The sequence below is a fragment of the Apostichopus japonicus genome, chromosome 23 (genome assembly GCF_037975245.1).
Source record: "Apostichopus japonicus isolate 1M-3 chromosome 23, ASM3797524v1, whole genome shotgun sequence".
NCBI classification, from domain to species: domain Eukaryota; kingdom Metazoa; phylum Echinodermata; class Holothuroidea; order Aspidochirotida; family Stichopodidae; genus Apostichopus; species Apostichopus japonicus.
Genome location: NC_092583.1, coordinates 15,135,322 through 15,158,942, shown reverse-complemented (window position 1 = coordinate 15,158,942; position 23,621 = coordinate 15,135,322). Strand labels below are relative to the sequence as shown.

The 23,621-nt window shown below is 37.7% G+C and overlaps 2 protein-coding genes across 54 annotated transcripts in view; one reads left to right on the top strand and one right to left on the bottom strand.

Moving 5' to 3' along the window:
* LOC139964737 (uncharacterized) overlaps positions 1-14,887 on the top strand; it is a 36,898-nt gene extending 22,011 nt beyond the window's left edge. For all 4 annotated transcript variants that reach the window (XM_071966661.1, XM_071966664.1, XM_071966663.1 and 1 more), the window contains exons 3-5: positions 1,477-1,577; positions 6,816-6,984; positions 10,464-14,887. In XM_071966661.1, coding sequence (XP_071822762.1) covers positions 1,477-1,577; positions 6,816-6,984; positions 10,464-10,786 — 593 coding nt within the window. In that variant the 3' untranslated portion in view covers positions 10,787-14,887. The remainder of the gene's footprint in view (positions 1-1,476; positions 1,578-6,815; positions 6,985-10,463) is intronic.
* Positions 14,888-16,384: 1,497 nt separating this feature from the next.
* Positions 16,385-23,621, bottom strand: part of LOC139964732 (uncharacterized) — a 390,976-nt gene continuing 383,739 nt past the window's right edge. For all 50 annotated transcript variants that reach the window (XM_071966600.1, XM_071966625.1, XM_071966626.1 and 47 more), the window contains 5 exons: positions 20,935-23,565; positions 20,575-20,772; positions 19,149-19,334; positions 18,460-18,667; positions 16,385-18,205 (listed from right to left, as the gene is read on the bottom strand). In XM_071966600.1, the coding sequence (XP_071822701.1) occupies positions 18,142-18,205; positions 18,460-18,667; positions 19,149-19,334; positions 20,575-20,772; positions 20,935-23,565 (3,287 nt within the window). In that variant the 3' untranslated portion in view covers positions 16,385-18,141. The remainder of the gene's footprint in view (positions 18,206-18,459; positions 18,668-19,148; positions 19,335-20,574; positions 20,773-20,934; positions 23,566-23,621) is intronic.

Here is a 23,621-nt window from a genome sequence, read left to right as displayed (position 1 = left end):
GTAATGGTCCACATTGATGGCTCGGTGCTTATTAGGCCATTTATTGGGTTTCTTGAGGCAGCTGTCATCAGAATCTGGCTTTTTGTGCCAATCGATGACCGATAACATGTATTGGTATGTAAATTTCTTCTTCATATACCTAGCAACACTCTAAAAACAAATGAGTGGATTTCATTCCATTGGAGTGATCACTCGGCGCACTTCAAATTAAGAGTAAAATTTAACTCTATTGGAGTTAACCCTCACTCCTAATATGAGTGAATATAACTCTTTAGGAGTTAAGATTTACTCCAATGGAGTGGAAATTCACTCTTATACCGGAATGTGCTCAGTGATCACTCCCATGGAGTGAAATTCACCTATGTTTTTATCAGTACAGTACAGTGCATATCATCATAGACGTACGTACTACGTACGTTCGTATATCAGACGCACTCGATACCCACGATACGATACGGTCCTGGAGAAACTATTTCCACTCATCATTTTTTAAGGCGATACAGTAGTGAGTATTGAACAGGCACAGCCGCATGTTTGCAGGAAATTCAGAATTCCCAATATTTTATATCTCTACCAGTAGTGAAAATCATGTTTCGACAGTTTCGTGGACATAAAAAGTTGTTTGTGGAATATTCAATGACATATCAGGGGCGGATGCAGGATTTGTGACAGGGGGGGGGGGCTGTCTGACTGGTCCAGCCGCGCCTGAACGTAAGACTATCTAAGCGGAGCGCCATCATCGGTTGGTGCGGAGCGTACAAGAAAATTTTTGGCTTTACAAACCCCCCAGATGGCCGGAAACGGCACTTCCCGAGTATTCTAAGCAGCATGTACCTAGCCTGAAAATATGGATCTCATGTCTGCAATTTCAGGCCCCCCGTAGCTACGCCACTGATCACGCATGGGGCACTTTCCCTCGAACGGGGTAAAAAAAAAAAAAAAAAAAAAAATCAGGATTTTCAAAAAGGGGGGGCCCGGGCCCCCCGGGCCCCCCCCTGGATCCGCCCCTGGTAACAGACGGAGCCATTGTCCTGAAAGCAAGATTGTTGTTGTCAATATGTTAATCATGTCTGTTTCTACAAGTACAAGTCAATAATATTCGGCAGTTTTCTCTTTGCCCAAAATCCCCATGTTACAATACAGGAAGGAGGTATACACTGTACATTTAAACACCCATATCAAACAGTTAAACGTATGGTTGCATGTCTGATACTGTACTATTCATCATCTGTTGTGACAAGGGGTTGGGATGAAGGGGATGGAGGGGTGTTGGTAGGTAGGGGTGGTTGGTGTGGTCGGTTAGAGGAGCAGATATGAGATTGTCTGTTAAAAGCATTTCAATACTTCTAAATAGGTTGTTATTTTTATATTGCTATATATGGTATCTTTGTGTAAAGTTACTTTGTGTCATCATTGATATTTATACAAGTTATTTAATGTGCAATTTCTCGTTCTGTTTCCTTATTTCTTGCACAGTACCAATCAAATCTCCGAAGGAGTTGGAGAAAGAATTAGAAGTTCAGAAGATTTTGAAAGCCAGAGGGGAGTTTGCTAGCAGCCTTCGCAAAATAAGTGATGTAAGTAAAACGGTGGATTGATTAGCTATATAGTTCATGAGACTGCTTCAGGCTCTGCTCACTGACCATATTGTCTAGCTTCACCTGTATTATTGTAATTAACGTAATTTTATGCATGCTAATTAAATTTCCCTCCTTGGTAGCATAAAAGTTCATGTAATTGTATTCATTCATTACTTACTAAAAGCAGCATGTAGAGTTTAGTCAGTTTTCTGAACTATTGTAATCATCTCACTCCCTGTTTTTTGTTTTAGTCATAAATTAATTTTAATTGAATGAGGTCCTCCAGACATTCAGAGGTTTTTTCCCCTTCTATCACCATCAGCGTTAGTATGACTGAATATGTAGTGGTCCTTTGACTTTCTTATGAATGTTTTCATTCATATTTTAATTTCGTCCCTAGAACTTACATAGATGCATTTGACCTGTTGAATATTCAAACATTTTAGGTGTGTTAAATTTCCACTTGTTTAATGTTATATGCTTCACATGCTTGCTCAGTGTTATGTAAGAACCACATGGCTTTTGGATGCTACTACTGGTAGGACCTTGGTCTCTTGATGTTTCTGGAAAGGTCAAATTTGCTGCACACAATTTTGTTCTCTCTTAAATTATTAGCAAATATTGCCAGTCCCTCTAAAGGTAAAGAAATTCATACATACTATAAAACCTAGGCTAGTCTTGCTAGTATTAAAGTGCCTGGGCCTGCATGCAAGAAAGCTAGGCCTCTAGTCTAGGCCTCTAGACTAGGCAAAATTAAACTACTTAAGTTTCATGGGTTGACAAAACCAAAGGATATTTCTGTAGAACTGTGCATAATTAGTACAATTGTTGCCTCAGGTCCATTAATGTCTGTGGATACAAAACGAATATATATAAATGCAACTACTAAATAATCTTCAACCGAGCTAGTGTTTTCAACCATAATCTTTCGATACTGTCATTGTCACTTACTAATAACACCTAACAGTTTTTTTTAGGCATTCTATTAAATTGTTAGCTTTTTTTTATCCCTACATAGTACATAGTACATTTGTGAATAGTTAAGCAGCAGTGACCTCTCCCTAGCTGGTTGCACTCGACTCCTAAATTTGTACAGGTTAAGCTTTCAAGCTTTCTACAAGACTTTTGTTTTGCACTTCCCTAAATCGCGCATTGTTCTGCATTGCTTCTATTAAATGTGCCTGTCAGCCAGCAGTAGTCTAATGAGCTTGTAATCACTTACATCTTTATAGTTTTAAATTATGCAGATTAGGCAGAAGTCTACTAGGTATTGTTGCTGGGAAAGAAGGAAAGTGTTTCTAGCTGTAATGTTCTTGGTTGCATGAGTTCTTTGATAACGTAAGATGACAAAATGTGTATTCTCAACTAAAATTCTTATCCTCCATGCTGGCTGATATAATCCAATAATAACAAGATGTGTCTTAAACATAACTAACATAAACTATATTATAAGATGACGTCTGGTTGACAGACAGGGTGAAGAGAACGAGCATGTAGCGTGCAGTGGGTTTAATACCCATGAACAATTACGTAAAGTAGCTGCATTATAACTTACAAGTTTGCACACGGCCAGAACTTGCATACACATGTATATCATGAATATTCAATATATTACACTAGCCCTCCTGGCAATGAATTTGACTGTTTTGACTAATTTTTTGTTTTTTTCAGTTACCACATTTTATTCAGCAAACAATTTTTTGTTCACTCAGCAAACACATTTTGTGCTTGTGTTCTTGCATGGCTGTAGTACAATAGTTGCAACTACAGTATCTACTCTGTAGGAGCAGTTTTTTGTGCTTAGTCAGTAATTTTTTTTCAAACCTAAGGAGCTCTGCTCAATTTAATCTTGCCATTCAAAAACTAGTAATAGATCTTTCATGAAATGAAAGCATCTAGGAATTAATTTGATACAATCCTCAACATTTTGTAATTCAGACTTATACTTTTCAGCATAGTATATACGGAGCAAATTTAAATTTTCAAAACTTTTGGACTGTGACTTCATCTTTTGAAAGAAACTTGACTAATCCGACTAGTTTAACTACTTCAGCGGTCCACAAAGTTTTAACTCCCATGACCCAGGATCTTCTAGGAGGACGGGGCTACAATTCACCAGACCCCCAACTCTCAAAATTGATGCTTGAAAACTATAGCTTGAACTGTGGACTTGATTAAAAAAAGTCCCCTAATTGATCTACGTCAAAAAGCTCCAAAAACTTTCAGACATTTGGAAAAAGTCCTGCAACCCACCAACAATTGCTTGCAACCCACATTTTGTATGTGCCTCATATGTAATAGTTTGTGGACCCACATGGGAAAAAATGGCTTGTCGGTATTAAAGAGCATCGAAAGACTTGGTCAGAATACCACTTTGGAAAGCTGCTTTAAGACCCTCACAAAGGCATTCAAGCTGAAGGAGTATCCTAGCTCCCTTCTGCAGTGTGTAAACAGAACTTTGTCCAGTGGTTAAGATAATTGCTACTCTTTAAAAATGCATTCAAAAGAAAGAGTTCACAGATTGAGGACTAAATTAAAGGGGATGATATGCTCTAATATAATCCTTGATTTCAGAGCAGGCGTACTGTACAGGCGTGTACTGTACTGCGTAGTACTGTACTGTGTAGTACTGTGCAGGTGTACTTTACTGTGTGTGTGTGTAGACCTGCAGAGCAGGTGTACTGTGCAGGGGTACTGTAGCATGGTGGGCTCATAATTGACGCACTTAAGGATTTGATCAACGATGTCTATCAAGGAAAAATCCAAATCACTCAACTGTATGTGTTTTTCATATGTGTAGTTCCTCAGAAATGTTATGATCTCAAAATATTTAAGGTTCTGTGCTTATGCACACCGTACACATGTACACCGTACACATGTACACCGTACAATTGAGCAGAATTTGACCACAAAATGTCTGACGTGTCAAGTTCTTTCATACCCCTAAATTGACACATTCGTGGATAAGCTAACTGTAGTGTAGGCCTTAGTATACATCCATTGACTTCAGATGCCGTTTGCTATGCTCTGAGCCTCTAAGCTCAGACAGGTCAGGTCCCAGAGAGTATTGTTATCATATTGAGGTAATTTGTTGGTTATTTTTAGGATGTAAGATTTCCAAATGCCCAAAAAACGTGCAAAACTGGGGGGAGGGTGTTAAAAGCGTAAAAAATACCACAATTTGGTCAGCAAAAAGCTGAAATGGATTCAAACTCATGAAATATGTAATTCTGCTTGACTGCAAAAAGTTTAGGTGGCCTGCTGTATCATTGCATTATTGCATTATGAAGCCTTGACTATACTGTGTATAACTGTACTGTGCAGGTGTACTGTGCAGGTGTGTGTACCCCTGCAGGGCAGGGGTACTGTGCATCAAAATTAATGATTTGGTATGATAAGCCAAGGAGAGGCTACAGTGGTATCACAATTTGATAGTTGGATTTCATAAATTAGATATTCAATTGTGATGTACAGTATGAACTGATTGTTCGATGAGATGTCATATCTTTTGTATGTCGTCACAAGGGAAAATACCTACAGTACATTTTTGTTGGGCATAATGTTTCATTACTCTAAAAGTAGTTATGTAAAAACTAATGTCCCAGATAGTTTTGCTCTCATAATCCTTGTAGCATCAGATGTACTGACTTGAACCTGATAGTCGACTGCATGATTTAACTTGGCTTACATGAATAATGCTTATCACCATTTAAGTGTTATACTGACATCAAATGAACATTTTTTCCATGTGCATCAGCTGTCACAAATTTTACAAAATAATTAGTGACAATTAGTAAATAGCCAATCAAGACCAGTTGGTAAATAGTAAAGAAAATTTTGTTAATCTTTTTGGAGTGGAAAAGGATAAATATTTTTGTTTGTTTGTTTTCTCACAATTATGATCAATCATATTGGTAATTTGGAAACCAACTTTGAGTGTTGCTTTAAACAGGAGTGCAGTCACTGGTTTATTATCATTCAATATAGACATGCTGTGATTACAAGTCAACTGGAAAGCAGTCATTATAACCCAGCAACACAAAACTGTAAGGCATATAGTTTTGGAATGAATACTTTTGCTTTTGATGGGAGCCGATAACCTATGCAATAATGATGACTAGCATTTACATATGTGTGCATACATGTGTGTAGGGCTATGTAGGGGTATCTATGTGTGACACCTGTTGCTTGTAAACAGGTCATTTCAACAAGGAAAAGTTGCATCTTAAAATGTGTACATCCCCCGGGGCAGATTTTTAGAGTTAGTCCGAAACCCAAAATTCTGTTCGAACAACCAATAAATCAGCTTTGGTGGTCGTCTGGTGGATGACTGGGTTGTTTACATCAAGTTCAGATTGCATTGCAACTAAATATCCCCCAAATAGGTAAACTGATAACTGGTGTTGTGTCGCCCTCCATCACTATTCAGATACTGAAATAAAACAAAATAAAACAAACATAGTGGTAGGACTATGATGCACCAGAATAAAAGTTTAACCAGCTCAAAGCTGGTGTGCTACAGTATGTACAATATCAAACCGGCACATCTCTCTGACTGCATATTGGTCAATCTTGGTCAATCATATTGGTCAGTCTGTAGTTTTTTGGTTACATTTTTTTCCAGACAACCAAATATGCTGTCCAGACAACCAAACCCTAAGACCTGGTTGTGGGAATGACAACCCCCAAAAAAAAGAAAAAACCCTGATCTGTTTTGCTGGCATGAGCTTTTTCTGCGAATTTACGAATATCCCTGATTTCTTTTCTACCTCAGGGACAAAAACTCTTATCCTAACACACTGTAGCATACTCAAACTGGAGCCTATACCGCAATTTTTGCAAAGTTCTGTGATTTTTTTTTTACCCCAGGCGAATGCCTGGTTTTGTAGGTCACATGTTGGAGCCTCATTGTACTTTAGCCTGTTACTTTGTTGCTTTTGATTATTATTGACATGATATCAATGACTAATGGTTTACCTATCATCTATATTATGGTCCAGTTACAACATGAGCAAATTATCAGAACATTCTTGTTATTGTCACTGATTGGTTGGGGATTTTTACTATCATTGCCTGATGTTTTAGTAGTGTTTGTCGATGCATTGGTGTTGTAATTGAATTGTACGGCCACTGTTACTTAGGTAATAGCCATTTGTTATCACATTGCCCCTTGGATAGAACTTGAATGCATTTATAAACGTTTCTTTTTTCTTCTTCTTCTGGCCGTTTTCATAGTTTGGCTGGTACTGGGGTCCAATGAGCTGGGACGATGCTGAAACAAGACTGGAGAACACACCGGATGGCTCGTTCCTGGTCCGCGACAGTTCAGATGAGAGACACATCCTTAGCCTTAGTTTTCGTGCCAGTGGTACAACTCACCACACAAGAATAGAACACCAGCATGGTAAGAATTTTGTTTTTAAAGTCGTGGAAAGTCATTTGAATCGCTAATACTGGAATATATAAACAAAGTAACATGTATATCTGGTAGAAGCGGGTCTGCTTCTGCAGCCTGTACGATAAGAACACACCAGTGCACGCGGTCAAGCTTTGGGGATCACCGTTACGGATGCTTTTCATAATCTCTTTGTGACAATAAGAGGTAGTAAAACAAGTGGGATGAAAAATATTAGCATCTTATTCCAAACTGGTTTGAAGGTGACTACAGTAACTTTATGCCATTCTGTGGGAAGTGTGCTGCAGAGTGTGTGATGTCATGACAATAGTCATGTCAGTATTCATCATGCATTGTTGAATAACTTTTCCTGAGGCAACATCAAATTGCAACTTTTCTTGAAAGTGGTATCTTTCCTGTGTGAATTAATGGAGAAGTTTTCAGCTGAATTGCCATGATTGGCAATCATTGTGCTGTAAGCCAGATACAATACTGAACGTGTCACAAAGCTTTTCAAAAACTATGAAATTTGCAATCTAACATTAATAGTCTACGTAGTTGGATCAGGTTTATAACTAGTGACTCAGCAAAATGACTGGAATCCTTTTTAAGAACAAAGAACTTCTGCTGTGTACATCATACTACTACTATATACATGGTGGATATCACAATTGTCTTGGAATTAAGCCAGACTAAACAAAACTGTAAATATTTTGATATTGAGTCATCACACTTATGTATTATTTTACGCATTTCCTGCCCTTCTGGTCTTATGAAGTAAGACTTACAAAAAGGAACTTTGCTTCACACAACTCTAAGGAAGTGCTAAAGATGTTGATTTCCCTTTGAGAAGTCTCGCTACATTGTTGCAATCTCTGGAAAAACTCTGTGTCTGTTTTTGTTCACCTGGTAAGGCGGATTTTCACAAAATAACTAATTAAGTAGCTGTTCCTGATTAAAAACCAAATTCTACTTTTCATCAGTATAATAAATCTGTGCAAATTCAATGAAAGTTCATACACATACACTTGGTGCCCTTGCCAAGTGTTGTCATCGATTGACCGCTAAGACCCATCCTCCCTTTACCACCAAAGGCCTGCCTGGCTTTACAGCCCTTGCTTGCACTCTAAGACCAGTCCACGCTTGCCAGCGAAGCCCTTTTCTTGCTTGTTTGCTAATGTCAGTCCTGGCTTGTTTGTCAAGGCCCATCTATCCTTGCCAATACCCATTCTGGGGGGAGGGGGAGGGGGTGTGCCCTCACCTTTCTTGCTCTCCCACCAAGGCCAGTTCTTTCGCTTTTACTCGTCTCCCTTACCTGTCTTCTTACAAACATACTGTAGCACTCTCAGTTGACTAAAATCATGTACTTTCTAATTAAGGAAAGTACTCCTATAAAGTTTTGCTGTATAACAATAGTATGGTTTGAATAACATCTATATAGAGACACAACACTGGTCCTGCCAGCATGCCATACACCTCATGTACCAATAATCAATGAGTGAAGATTTATACAGCTGGTTATAAAGGGATCTAGGTTTAACTTTATAGCATATTTTATGGTAGTTAGACATGTCACGCAATCCATTGCATTACATCCATTGCAAATATTAGCTCAGCAAACTTACAAACAAGCTTTCTTCAGTCTAAATTTTTTTTGATGGAAACCAATTGATTCCATTCATTGTGTGCAGATGAATAAAGTGAAGAATTGAATAAATCATGAAGGCTTTAATAGGTAGAAAGTGCATACCTTTGATGACTAGGCATAAAAATTAAGGTTTTTTTTTTGCTGTACATGTACAAACATATTGATGCGTAGTAGTACCGTATGCAGATACAGGTATCAAGTAGTACCGTATGCTGATACAGGACATTTGCAAAAACAGCTAACTTGTTGGATTTGTATGATATATGAATAAAACTAGTTACCTGCTTTTATGTTTGGTGCAAAAGGTGTCAAAGTCACATGACTTGATCTACAACCGTGTTATTATCAGAAGGATAGTCCAGGATTTTTCTTTTTTTCTTAGTAACGAAAGAAGAACAGACACTGTACTTTAGAAGTATCATTGTGAAATTTGCATTCAATTCCTACATTTTGTTTCCCCTTTTTTCACATAATATACCATACTATACCTGTGTTCAAACGTGAAGCAAACAGGGTGTGATATCATATTTGAATTTGCAGACCCAAGGTCAAATATTTTGTGTTTCCTTTATTTTTCACTTGACTGTTTGACCTCGGATTGGATCTAGGGTTTTCCCTTTACGGATATGAAACTCTCAATACCCAGTCGATGTTCTGTTTACGCATCTTAATTTTGAAAATGATACAAGGAATGAAATGCTTGGATAAATTCCACTTTTGTTTAGCCAAATATAAAATTTCCACAGGAAAATCCTACTAAGGTTAGCAATAAACTCGCATAGATGTATTGTGTTGTAGATGCAAAGTAGACGAACACACAATTGCTGTTATCGCTGTAACGGTTGGATGAATTTTGTTTAAAACGTTTGCAAATATAGCTTTGAACGTCTGACTGGCTTCATAGCTTAGGTTCTTCAATGGGTTGCCTTGTTTGTAGCCATATATAAAGGAAGCTTGCTCATTTGATATTTGAACAATTCTTTTGAATTATATACTGTATTTAGTTTCTAAAGAAGAACTGAAAGTAAAGCATTTTGAAATATTCTATCAAATTGTTAATTAATGCTAGCATGAATACACTGGTTTTGTGTTTTGTCAAAACTTGTTCCTAACCTTCCAAGAGTTACTCAAACTTGGATTGCAGTTGATCAGACTAAGGTAAAGACTTAAAGTAAGATGTTACCATGGAGATATTTTAATGTCAATTTTTATTGATTGATTTGTGAATTATAATTGGATTCTCAATGTCTCTACTACCCAAACACTTTTCCATGTACCAGTCTTAAATAACATGTGGAAAACAAATTAGACTTTTACTTTCTTATTTAAAATGAAACACGCAAGTTTGCTATTTAAGATATTCAACTCGAAACACAGTTGAGAATTTAAGTTTGAAAATAGCATAAAATATTTATCACATCAAGACACAGAAGCAGTATGTATATATATATATGTAACTACAGTATTAGCCAAAGGCCGTTGACTAGCAGTAAATGAAACCATAAGATGGCAAGCAGTTGCATATATTACTTAATGGTCACGTAATGTGCACTAGTAAAAAAGAGCATTGGCTAAACTATGAACCTTCAAAGTAAATGGGTACAAAAATAATGACATTTTAAATCAGACATCTGTTGTTTTTCATATCCCCTCTGCAATATCTGCTAGATTTTTTCATCAAATGGCGACTTCTAACACAGTAGTTAAGCAGTAGTGACAAAAACCAGAGAATTGAATGTACTTTTCTTATTTTCTTATCTAATAATAAGCTAGTCATGAAACAATTGTCAGGATAAAATTAAAACAAAACATTGTTTCCATTTTTTCTTGTGAATGTCAGGTAAATTCAGCTTTTGGTCGCAGCCAACTTCTCACGGCAGTACATCCGTGGTGGATTTTATTGAAGAGGCCATGAAACACTCGCACAATGGCAGCTTTTTATACTTTCTAAGACCGAGAATGCCGGGTTTGCCTCCTGCCCCTGTACAGCTACTCTATGCCATCTCACGGTTTCAGAAGGTTCGCTCTTTACAGCACATGTGCCGATTCGTCATTCGTAAGAACATTCGGTTGGACCATATCGACCAGCTGCCATTACCAAAGCGGTTAAAAAATTACATAGCAGGGGCGCACTACTATACTCCGGAAGCTCTGGAACCGTGAAAACCCGGGTAAATGCAACTTGGAATCACCAAAATTGTCTTATTAATTAATCTACATCTCATCGTGACTATCATGTATGGAATATTTGAAAATAAATTGTGAAACTAAAAGTCAAAGGTTGTTATTGCCATAACCTGCCATGGTTAGCTATTGAATTTTGGATTGATACCGTTATCCAGTCAGCCATTGACCTAGTAATAGTGTCAAGTTACGACATTAACGCCATGCCACAGAGTTAATCCCTACTACAAAGGCTGTAATCACTAATGCTCCTCCCATCAATTGGGGGAATGATATCACCATTGAAAATACCATTAGCATTGCTTTTTTAATCATGATATTAACAAAGCTATGTGGAGTTTTCTTCCATCTTCTCAAAATAGTTGGGTACTAAAAATGGGAGAATTTTTTTATTTTTTTTTACTTTGCCTTTTCTCATCATTGGCCCAAACATAAGACAAGTCTAAGATATTACGGTAACTGTGACTTGATACCAAGTATTATTAATGTTACATTGCTATCCATTGCCTAATGTAGGATGATTGCAACTTTATAATGTGATTTCCTTTGAATATCTGAAACTTCAAAGAAAGAAAAAAAAAAAGACAACAGCTGAATAACTTTTGCTCTTGTTTTGAGTACAGTTACTGCTAGTTTGACATACGTACGGTAGTGAAGTGAGACTTTGCAAGAATTTACATCCCAATACAGAAAATAGCTGAAAGGAAGCATTTCATGGGATATATGTTATTGTCAGAGGAAAAACAAAATGGAGGCAAAATGGAGTGGTGACTAAACTGATTCAGTTTTGAAATGGTACTTTGAAATTGACAGAAGTGAGCTTTTGGAGTTAAAGGAGGGGAGGGCAGGGGGGGGGGTGTGGAGCGTGGAGAGGTTCCAGTGAAATAGCAGTATATTTCACAATGTTACCTCATTTCGTAGTTGGTGCACACTGGCCGCTGCATTGGCCTTGAACCTTGTTCTTATCAACGAATCATGAGCTAGATCATTTGATGTCCTTTCCAAAATTTACTTATTCAGCGAAGGAAAAGACAGGAGATATTTTGCTGTTCATGCTTTTGCAAAGATTATTATCACATTTTTTGGGTGGGAGGTATTATTGGTAACATCATTTCTTTCATACTACCAAAGTAGCCCATTCTTTGTTGTTTTGTTTTTTTTCTTCTCTTTTTGAAGTATTGACAAGCATCTTCCATCTTAAAACTGAAATAAATTCAACTTTCTTTTTTTATATTTGTGTTATTTTCGTTTCATAACCATCGATATATGTAGATTTGTTTTAAATGGTAAAGTTAGTAACAACATGAATGTAAGTCACTGTTGTAAGAGTAGGTAAGAACACTTGTATGTGTAGGTTACTACTTAATATGAAAAGTGATGATTGGAATGTGGTTAATATGCAGCGGGTAACCTTTACAGGAATTCAAGTGATAGGTGAGCTTTGTAGCTATTGGAAGGTTGTGGTAGTGACTACTTCAAGAATGAACAGGGGAGAGGGGGTTAAACCCATGAAAAACTGAATGGACAGATTGCAACTGTGAATGCTGTTTACATTAATCACATTCAGAAGAAATCTGAGAAACATAACAACTTTTCACCAGAGATTCACTTATACTTATTTTGAATTAGGTCGTGGTGAAGTTTTACTTAAACATTTCTGCCTTTTGCCCTTGATGCTAAATAAGTTGTCCTTAGTTTTACAAAGATGTTTTCTGTCATACAGTCAGTCATATATGTCAGTGTGTATGTAAACCTACTTATTGTCCCAAATAATAAATGCAATACATATTTACATATGTTAATTAACATTAATAAAGAACATTGTGGAAGTGTATTCCATATCGATCTGAAAATGAAATAACGATATATATAGTGAAACACATGACTGCGTATATTACAGATCTGTACATCTCACTGTGGGATGAGCTCAGAACTAGCTCGACAAACATTTCCAGAGAAGATGACGACGACATTAGGTGAATGCTGCAGACAGGATGTAGAAAGATTGATTGCTACATTGTCAGTAACAGAGAGAGTAAAGGACAATAGAAACTTAATTAACCTTAATAATGTTAATTAACATATAGTTAGAAAGATAGTTTGCCACATTGTCAGTGACAGGGAAAGTAAAAGACTATAGAAACTTAATTAACATTAATAATGTTAATTAACATAGTTAGAAAGATAGTTTGCTACATTGTCAGTAACACAGAAAGTAAAAGACTATAGAAACTGACAGTTGTTTGCACGACTTGTCAACACATCTTTTTCTATTGAATCAAACTTGAAATTAATTTTCGGGGCAGCTGTTTATGATGAGAATGGATTAAAAGGTAAAGTTGCCATTGTTTATTTTTTGGGGGGAGGGGGGAGTAGGTGGAAGAGTATTGTGTCCACTGACTGGATTTGTAGCTTTTTGTTCTTCCATGATATTATCTTTGTTTTGCTCACCATTTGTTTGTGTTGTAACTTACTTTCATAGCTGTAAATTCATGCAGATTTTTACCACAGATGTATAGTTCTAATAAATCCTAAAATGTAAATTTGATTTATAATATTAAGCAGAAGAAATTGAAGGCTTCAGAATGTCTATAGATTTATCAACTTTATATCATTTATCTTTCTTAGCAGATTTTGTTGTATTTTGTTGGTTTGACATTAGTCTTCTTTCATTTATCATTTATTAGATGACACCTTAATAGTAAATATTTGTGGAGGAAGGGAATGAATTTATTTATATTATTATCAATCAATCAATCAATCAGTCAATATTATTATCAATCAATAAATATCATTATTCACAGCAGTTAGTTTACATGAATTGTGATGTGAACAGGCCTGCTATATTGACAAAATTGAACTTTGAGCCAATTAAGTCAAAATCATATGAAGTGGTTATTTTGGTTTTTATCACAGATAACAGCAATTTTTTTTATGAATTCTCTCTCTTGAGATATTGTTAGCCATAAACCTACGGCTTAAATAGAGATATATTATTTGGTTCTTGTGTCGTTTCGGTAAAATTGTCCTGCTGGGTTGGGAAGGGTTGATCTGCCCCTGTGCCCGTGTCTGAATTTCTGCGCCAAACTAGTTGCTACCATTTTTGTTAGTTTGGTAATATTCTAATATAATGATTCAATGAAACAAACTTCAGGAATGAAATAAATAATAAAATATAAATGCTGGCATATTTGATATCTTGACAGTATGAGTGTTGATTTGCTCTTGCTGTCTCTGTATTTGGTTGCAACAATGTTTGTTGTCGCAAAGTTTGTTTGTGTTGATCGTCCCAGAGAGGGATGTTTTAATGGGGCTCTCCAGTCATTCTACAGAGGGCGCCGTGATATCGGTCCTAACGTTCGGAATCTGTGCTGATTGCATATCTCTGAAGTAACAGGATCTCGCCGACAAGTATTGGAACCAGACGTGCTGGGTGATTGACAACTTACGTAGTTCCACTTACGCAGTTTGGCGAAATGAAAAGGTGCTTTAGAAAAAACTCAGGTGTGCCTAAAACAGTTTGACTTCAAAAATGTAATTCAAAAGATATTTTCTTCAATGATCAAGTGCTAAATTGTATACAGTCCTAGTAATCGAATCACTGTACCGTGTTAAGTTTTGCGGATCTAGATAGGGCAGATGTGACAGCGCCCTCTGTTGGCCTGGAAGGAGAGCCCCATTGTCTTAATACAGCCAATGTGCGATAAAACTTGTCTGTCCTCTGGCTTAGATCATGTGTTGTATCTGTTACATCATATTGTGACAGTTCAATGCGAGGGGAATGGGATTGAAAGTAGATCAACAGTTGTTTCGAATGTTTAATGCCCTGGCTCTATCTTGGGTGACTACTCTTAAATAGTAGTACATCTGCTACAACTCATTTTCACTCTAATCCCCAAAATATATCTATTTTAGTTTCCTTTACAGTTCATGTGTGACCTACAGTACCAGCAGTGCTCGTGTTTTATCAACGACATACATGCGAACATTTCTTGTCGGTAAAGCAGTTGAAATCAGAAATAGTTTCTTTACTAAAAGAAAAGCTTTAATAATGGGGAAAATAAAATTATGTAAAGTGAACATGTTTTGCTTTCTGTTTTGATTTCTGCAGTAGTTATAACAGGAACAAGGAGTAGTCCATTTTGATATGCAAGACATACAGACAAATAACAACTGTTTAGTTAACTGATGTAGTCAATGCACTGAAGTGAAAGTTCCTCTTTGTTTCTAATAATAGATAAGTTAACAACATTATAACAGCCAAAATGCAACCTTTCCTGGAGTATTTGGTTTCATAATACTTCAGATAATGATCTTTGTTAGCAGCCGCAAGGTTGTCAACTTCCCGCACCTACTGTAGGAATGATCAGAGTGTTATCAGTACTTTAACCTAATTATTAAATGCAACCATGTTCTTTGATATCATATCTTTAAAAGCCTATCTATAAGTGACAGAGCATATTGGAAATGTTCAACTGTGAGAAGTTTCCTTTTGTGAATGTTTTGGAGATAATAATGGGCATGAAATTAATTTGACAGACCCCAGTGAAGTTGTGTGTACCCAGTATGATGGTATACAGTAAATTTGCAATATGAACACTGCAACTACTGTCTATCAGTGCAGCTACATACAGGTATAACACAGTATCCACCATACATGTGCTGCTGCAACACTTAAGGATGTACTTACTCTCCATTTTTCCCAATACGAAAAACATGTGAGACACTTTGGAATGGTAGAATATGAAGAAGTTTACTTGGGTTCAGTAAGGGTGCACAGTGTTAAAAGATTACCAGGGCATACTAGACACGGTAGAATGCCGTGCTTAGGTTGTGGGGAGACAGGTAAGTGGGGAACGAAGTAAATTTACTCTCCTGACAAAAGTAGAAAAATTACAGTTGTGTTGGAAAACATGAGAATGTCTTTCATCTGTCAGTTTAGAATATGACAACGACTAGGGGTACATTATTTCTGCCTCCTCAACGTATTTATATATTTTTGATTTCTTTCCTTGTTATTGGTTTAGGATCTTAAGGCCGCATTGATAGGTTTTTCAAAGACTTGTGAACTGCTGAAAATTTGTTGGCACATTGACCATCTGGGCTGGAGAAATAACACATATACTGATTACATTGATTTACCCTTCAATAACCTATAGGGTTTTATCATATTGTACCTTATTGACAGATACTCTTCTCTTCTAGGATAGAATTTTCCATTTTTACTGCAACACAATTATTGGTTGATGTTACCAAATAATACCGCGCTAATGTAGAATATGCGGTACAGGTCAACAAAGAGGACATTAACACCTAAGATACAAATAGTAATTGCTAACATGAAAAAGTAAATAGTGAAGTAGGTTGGGATCCTCTACGGTGGGGAAGGTAGGAGGGGGCGGGTGGGTAGTTGGGGGTATAAATAAGCAGCAAAGTTGACATGTTTTTATAGTTTAGGTGGTGATACGTAGATTTCAGTGCGTGTGTGCATACCTTGGCAATTTTCAACAAGTTACAGTAAATCTAACAAATTACGAAATAGAATGACAAAGCCAAAAAAGGTATAACAAAGAAAAATATTGTTAACATTGCTGAGGATTTATTAAAGCATTATTAACTTGGAAAAGTGATTTGTTTTGGCAACTGCATGATATAATAATAATATCTTTCTTAAATTTGTTATTCATTAAGTTCCATTATTTGGTAAAAATTAAATATTAGTGTTTAATATGTATTCTTCTCATGGTTAAAACTTTGTTTTAATTTAAAAAAAGCAAAAAAACATTGGGTGTTGTCTTGACCAGAAGTCAAATCTATAAACTGCAAGCATTTTAGTGAAAATAACAAGTTGCCGATCAAAAATGACTGCTCGCTTTTACAAATTTATCATAGAACTCGAGTGAAAACTTTAAACGATAGTGTTTTATCCCTCGTAATTTAACGTGTCTTGCATCACCACCACAATGATAGAAGTCACACGTTTATCAAAGATTGAGAGATGGACAAATAAATACAAAGGAAAATAGCAGTAATATTATCAACCACCACAAACTATTAAAAAAAAACTAGTAAAAAACTGCTTCATATTCTGAAATTTCAAAGACACTAGCCACATGTTCTTAGAAACCAGAAACAAATATACTGGTAATGACTAACGAAAAATTGCCACCACAACAATTTGACGAAAGTTGGTTCTTCAGTAATTGTTTTTCTCTTTTTCATTTTTCCTTGATTTAAGTTTCATCTCCCAAACTTGGTTTTACAAGGAATTTTTCACATCGTATTGAAAATGTATAAAGTATTCACCCGAGCAATTTGTTCAAATTTCCAACCAATTTGGCTAGCCACCACAACAAGCCATAATATGGTTATTGAAATCAATAAAACATGATAAATCAAAAGTGTATTATAACATTCACAGAAAATCTTCAAGAGCCACCACAACAATTTCAGATTTTCAGTGATGTCACATTTCTTTAAACTTTAAATTAATTTATGTGCAAAAATCCAGAAACTTTTTCAAATCTTTTAGAAAAAGGTAAGACTATTTCCTCAAATACACCACATTTTTGAGAAAATTTTCAAACCTGATTTTCATCCATTGAAATTTGAAAAAATCTCTGAGTTGTCTTAGAAGCTAATAAAGTAGATATTAACAAACATTAGTTGTTAGTCATTAAACTTAACAAGATCTGTTCATCATGTCACCACACGTTAAATTAGTCTTGTCACTGGAGTATATCCAAAGTGATTCCATTGATCGTCAGTTGAAAAAAAGTCATATCAGGGTTCTGTTTTTCATATTTTTATGGTTCAATTATTTTTTCTTTTTTTTTACTTGTTTTCTTATCACAGTTCTTCAGTTGACTTCATATATAGTGATTAACTATTTTGTCCCATATCAGCTCATTTGTCTAAGATTGATGCCTGGCTTCCATATTTTATTGTACAAATATCATCTCTCCACTGGCTTGTACAAGCTCCTAAATCATCGTCGAAACACTTTTCTAGTAACTGTTCGAATTTGTCTCGTTCTTTCATACAGTATGGACAATCTGTACATTTGAATACATACAGTCCATATACACAGACCCGTAAAATTGGAATTCAGTTATGGCACAAATCGGTAAGTAACAATATGTACATCTTGGAAGTCAAAGTTGGATAAAAATTAAAAAATCAAAATGAGAAAACTTTATGATACATAGATACAATTTCAGCTCGAGGGTCATCAAAAGTCATAGCAAAGAGCTGAAATAGGATCAAAATAGATAAAAACTTTTCTTGAAGTCTTCTCAGAGAACTTTGTGATTTTTACTGTCACGAGATAACTCTTACATCATCTCGTCGATCAGTGAATCGTCGTCGTCTGGAATTGGTCGGAATCCAAGGACATCGCTGTTAAAGGAAAGAAGAACCAAATTAAGTGAAACAAATTCAATGGCAAACGGGGAAACTCATTTCAATCAAAACTAGTAACTAAAATGGTGTTCTTACTCAATATCGCCCTTATCACCTCAAATCACTTAATGACAGAGAAAGATGTACAATTTGTCGGGTTCCCAACTTTTATTAAACACCTCACTGTTAATGGGGGGTGGGGAGAGGGGGAATAGGGGGCAAGAGGTGCGTGTGTTCTGCATTAAGCTAACCTTGATTCGGAAGGTCCTGATCTTCTAGGCATGACAGTCAGAGTGAAATTGGATGTAACTTCCCCTTCACTGTTTACTGCTCGACAGGTGTAACCTCCGGCATCAGCCGATGTCACGTTCGAAATTTCGAGTGAATTGGAAAACTTTTCCGTCTTGATGAAGTAACGACCTCCATCTGTAATTGGTACACCGCCTCTCAGCCACGTGACTGAATAAAATGCAAGATTAACATCAGAAGGTTATAAGTTCATGTTCTCATAAATGGTATGATTTTCTGTTTAAAAAGTTCTCAAAGGGTTTCACAGGGTATCAGTTAAAAAACTCCTTTAATATTTGTCTAATTAACAGTCCAAACTAGGAAATGAAATAAAGCTGCCAGGACAGAGACTTACCCATTAAAAAAAAAATCTCTTTCTCAATTCTTACATGACATCACTTATTTAAATTCAAGGAATAAAAAAAATACTCTTCCCACATAATATCCATGTGACAGTAACAACTCCCAGACTTGGCTAGCATTCATTTCATAGCCTCTCCTTTAATGATGCTCTACTTTCTGGAGAATAAAATTGCCAATGAAGATCAGGTCTCAGTAGTAATTTTAATGGGGTAGGTGTAAATTTCACCATCATTGTGGCAGATCTAATAAGTTACTGGTCAACATCCATGCACCAAACTCCTTACGATACCTTTTGGAATTGGTTCACCATCCACGTCACAGACGAATCTGGCAGTCTTTCCTTCTTCGACAACGGCCGATTCAGGTTCCTCAAAGAATTCTGGTGGGATGTGGTCTTCATCCATCATGGCGTGCTGACTGGTACTGTAACTGACTTCTTGGGTGCCTGTCATACTTATACTAACACTTGGTTCCTCTGTAAGAGAAGTAATAATATTAACACATATATCCACTGGAACTGTAATAAATGCAACTTGATTGTCTTGTTTCATTTACAATTTGCTTTGTTTTGGTCAGAACGAACGCAAAGAAGATAGAAAAATAGACAAGGGGTATATACCTAGATAGATGGAAAGATAGATAAGGGCACTACCTAGATAGATGGAATGATATATAAGGGCACTACCCAGATATAAGGGCATTAACTAGATTTACGGAAAGATAGACAGACAAATAGAAAAATAGGGCCCTCTCCAAAATTATCGCACTTTGAACTTCTGCAATTTGTCTCCACAGCACCATTTTCTTGACTTTTTCGGTCTACTTTCACAGAAATTAAATATCCTAGTACCTTCCTATTACAGATGCCAATAGACTATCCCATAGTATGGAAAAGTAACAAACTAGGCTATAAAAGCCTATAAAAGTCTTGTGGAGTTTTATGATAAAATTGGTCCTAAACTATTGCTTCAGGGTACTTGATTCCTTCATAGGTTATTATATGTCCAGTCCAAACAATACAAAATAATGATTACAATGCTTTCATATAATATATTTGCAAGTTGCTATTTCATATTGGGATTCAGAATGAGGAAGGGGTTTTGATGCCAATTTTTTACCAATGTAACCAAGTGTGAATTGTGAGGGTTTTTACTTCAATATAAGTGTTAAGTTCTTACAACTTACCAAATTTCTGGGTTCTAGCGTTTCTCAATATTAACTAATCAGGTTGTTAAGTTGCTCTAATGTATAAAAAAAAGTCGTCTTTGACACCAATTAACTCAAAACGTGTCACGTTTAAAAAGTCTGATTATGTTTCTTGAAGGGATATAGTACCACCCTGTTGGTACAAAAATCTTCATTTGCCTTATTTTTAAATGAAAATCCTTAAATAAGTTGATCACAAGACAATGCTTTAATAGCCTTTATTCTTCTTTTCTTTTCTATGGGATAAAGTCTATAGGCTCCTGTAATAGAAAGGTAGTATTGCTGAGAAATCAGACCTCAAAATTCAAGAAAATGCCAAAATGCCACAGTTGCTTCAAAGTGTGATAAATTGGCCAATTTTGCAGCAATTGCAAATGAAATTTTCAGAATATGCTTGTTTCATGGTGTTACAAGCAAACAATAAATTTGGTAAGTTTTAGAAGAGGTCGAACTACGAAACGTACTCCAAACTTTGGGGATTTGGATGATTAGATAGATTCACAACATACCGGAAACGGAGACATTGCAATGACAATCGGCGTCTCCCAGGTCATTCAGTACTTCACAAGTATATTTGCCACCGTCTTCTGGGAAGATCTCAGCAATTTCCAGTTGGCAGATGTTACCTCGGTTGATGTACCGGAAATCCACGCTATCTGCGATATCTTTACCGTTCTTCAGCCAGGCCACGTCCATGGGTCTTGAACCTGTTCAGGACGATAGAAAACAAAGAGAAAGCTTTACCAGAAAGGTCAAATTAAAATTATAAAACATTGAGGCACTTGCTGGATGCTCTTCTTTTCAGATTTAAATACAATGTTGTCCAATATGTCTTATATATGATAAGGGCTTTTTTGAATTGACCGTACCTGTAACTTCCACTTCCAGTATAACACGTCGTCCCTCCATGACGCTTACATCCCTCAGGAACTTTGAGAAAGTGGGAGGTCCTTCCAGCTCGACAGCTGCTTCTCTTTTGGATTTCCTAGATACTTTGTCTCGTGGCAGTTCCTCGATTTCTCCCAATTCTTCTCGGATTGAGTCTGCAAATGACACTTCATATGAGCGATCGTAGGATCGGTCATCGTCGTGGTATCGTCTCCTGTGTCTGTCCTCGTGATCTCGTCTGCTTTCATGTCGATACTTGTCGGAGTCGTACGTTCCCTTTGACCGATAACGACTGGAATCTTTTGGAGACTTGTACACACCTCTGTCCGTGCTCTGTCTGTAGCTAGATGGTGCATAAGAGCTACTATATCGATAGCTGTCGTACGTAGGTTTCTGTGGTTCCCTGGTCGTTCTGTACCTAGGTGGTGCGGACAGTTTTCTTTGGTAAGTGACATCCGTTTCTCTATGGGAAGGTGATGCGCTACTTGCTCTGTGACTCAGAGATTCCTTGAAAGATGCATAAGTCCCCATGCTGGGTGACTCTCTCGACCTATAGCTAGGAGATTCCGTTCTTCTTAAACTGGGGGATTCCCTGCCTCTGTAGCTGGGGGATTCCCTGCCTCTGTAGCTAGGTGATTCTCTCAATCTACTGGTGGTAACTTCCCCAGTCCTTGTACTATCCCTGGCTCTGTAGCTAGGAGATTCGGTTCTTCTTAAACTGGGGGATTCCCTGCCTCTGTAGCTAGGTGATTCCCTGGCTCTGTAGCTAGGAGATTCCCTCAATCTACTGGTGGTAACGTCCCCAATCCTTGTACTATCCCTGGCTCTGTAGCTAGGAGATTCGGTTCTTCTTAAACTGGGGGATTCCCTGCCTCTAAGGCTTGGTGATTCCCTTGCTCTACTCCCTGATGTTTCTCCTGCTAAATAGCTTGATGATTCTCTTGTGTGCATCCTCTGGGAGTCTCTACTCTGCCTTCCAATCGGTGAATCTGCCGGTCCCCTACGAGTTGGGGATGCATACTTCGGGGTCGGACTTGTACCGTGAATTTTATTTCTATCGCTCTGTGCTTCCTTGAGGTATCTTGCATGGGGTTGTTCTCGAGTGTCCGTCCTTGTATGAGAAGAGGGCGACTGCCTGACGTTGGAGGAGTCTGGATAAGATTTTGGTAGTTTGCCAGATGTTGGCAATGGCGATTTTCCTTTCTCCCTCTGTGCTCTAAAGGTATAATACCCTTGTCGCATGAATTCACGATCAGATTCTGTAGAACTTGATCTTTTGTATTTGCGCTCTAGTTCTTTGGGCACTTTAGTCTTCTTTACTTTTCTTGTCTTAACTCCTGGCGGTAGAGGGGATACTCCCTCTCTGCTCCTTGACCTACGCTCATACTCTGGTGGCAGAGGTGACTCTGCCTCTCGTCTGAAGGAAACGACCTTAGAGCGGGTGTCCAATTCCACAGATCCGACTCTTTGAGAAGGAGTACGAGATCTTGGACGTTCTCGGTCACTGGATCCTCTCGATTCCCTCGATTCTCTTGAAATTGACCGAGCAAAACCAGGCTCCATAAACTCACGAGAGCTGACACGAGATGGACTGGTTGGTGTATAGGGTCTGTCACGTTCAGTTGGCGTAAGCCTGTGAATCTTCGATGGACTTGTTGGGGTAAAAGGTCTACCCCGATCAGTAGGTGTGCGTACATGCCTCCTTGATGGGCTTGTGGGTGTAAACGGCCTCTCTCGTTGAGTGGGTGTGAGCCTTGATGGGGAATGTCTGTACTCTTCACCATCCATAGATGATCGAGACGGTGCTCTGACACCCTCTGCACTGGAGGGTGGAAGCTTTGCTTTCTTGGAGGCTTTAGAGTCAGCCACAGTCCTTGGTGGTCTGGTAAACATAAAGTCTCTTCTTCCAACAGGTTGCTGTGTTCGTTGGTGTCTTCCACCATATTCCCTGGTCTGAGAGAAGAACATACCTCCTGTAGTTGGGGTGCGAGCTCTCTTTTCACGTTTATCTGGAGATGGTGCTCTCTGTGGCACATAATAACCCTTGGTTCCAGCTCGGTAAACGATCAGTGTTGGAGTAGGGGTGCGGTATCCAGCTGCACCAGCAGGGACCTTGGTAGGTGACATCCTTGGTGCTGGTGATTCCCTCCTGAACACTTGATCTATTGGTGTAAGAGATACAGATCTGGGCCTAGCATGAGGTGACACAGGTGTGTATGAAAGTGAGGGTGTTGATCCACGTCTGCCCAGTATGAGGGGAGACAGTGTACCCTGTCTAACAGGTGAACGTGTGCGTCTTCTTCCTACCGATCTAATGGGTGATACTGCGACATTAGAACTCCACCGATCACTGCCTACGTACTGCTCTCCCGTCGTCCGTGTACGATAATGATGCTGCAGGTCAGAAACGCTGATCGCCTCAGATGTGGTAGAAGGCGAATAATCTCGCTGCTTCTTGGAAAGTTTCCAGGCGAGGAATTCCGTAGAGAGGGTGGGCTTCTCGCCTGTCCTTGCTAATTGTACTTCTTCCCTCTCGTGCTCTGGCACCTTTCGCTTCTTTCTCTTTCGACGTTTCCCATCTCCTTCATCATCGGTGTCTACATCAGCTTCAACTGTAACGAAAGAAAGAAAAACACATTTGTTAGTATCTAACAAATATCTGTACAGT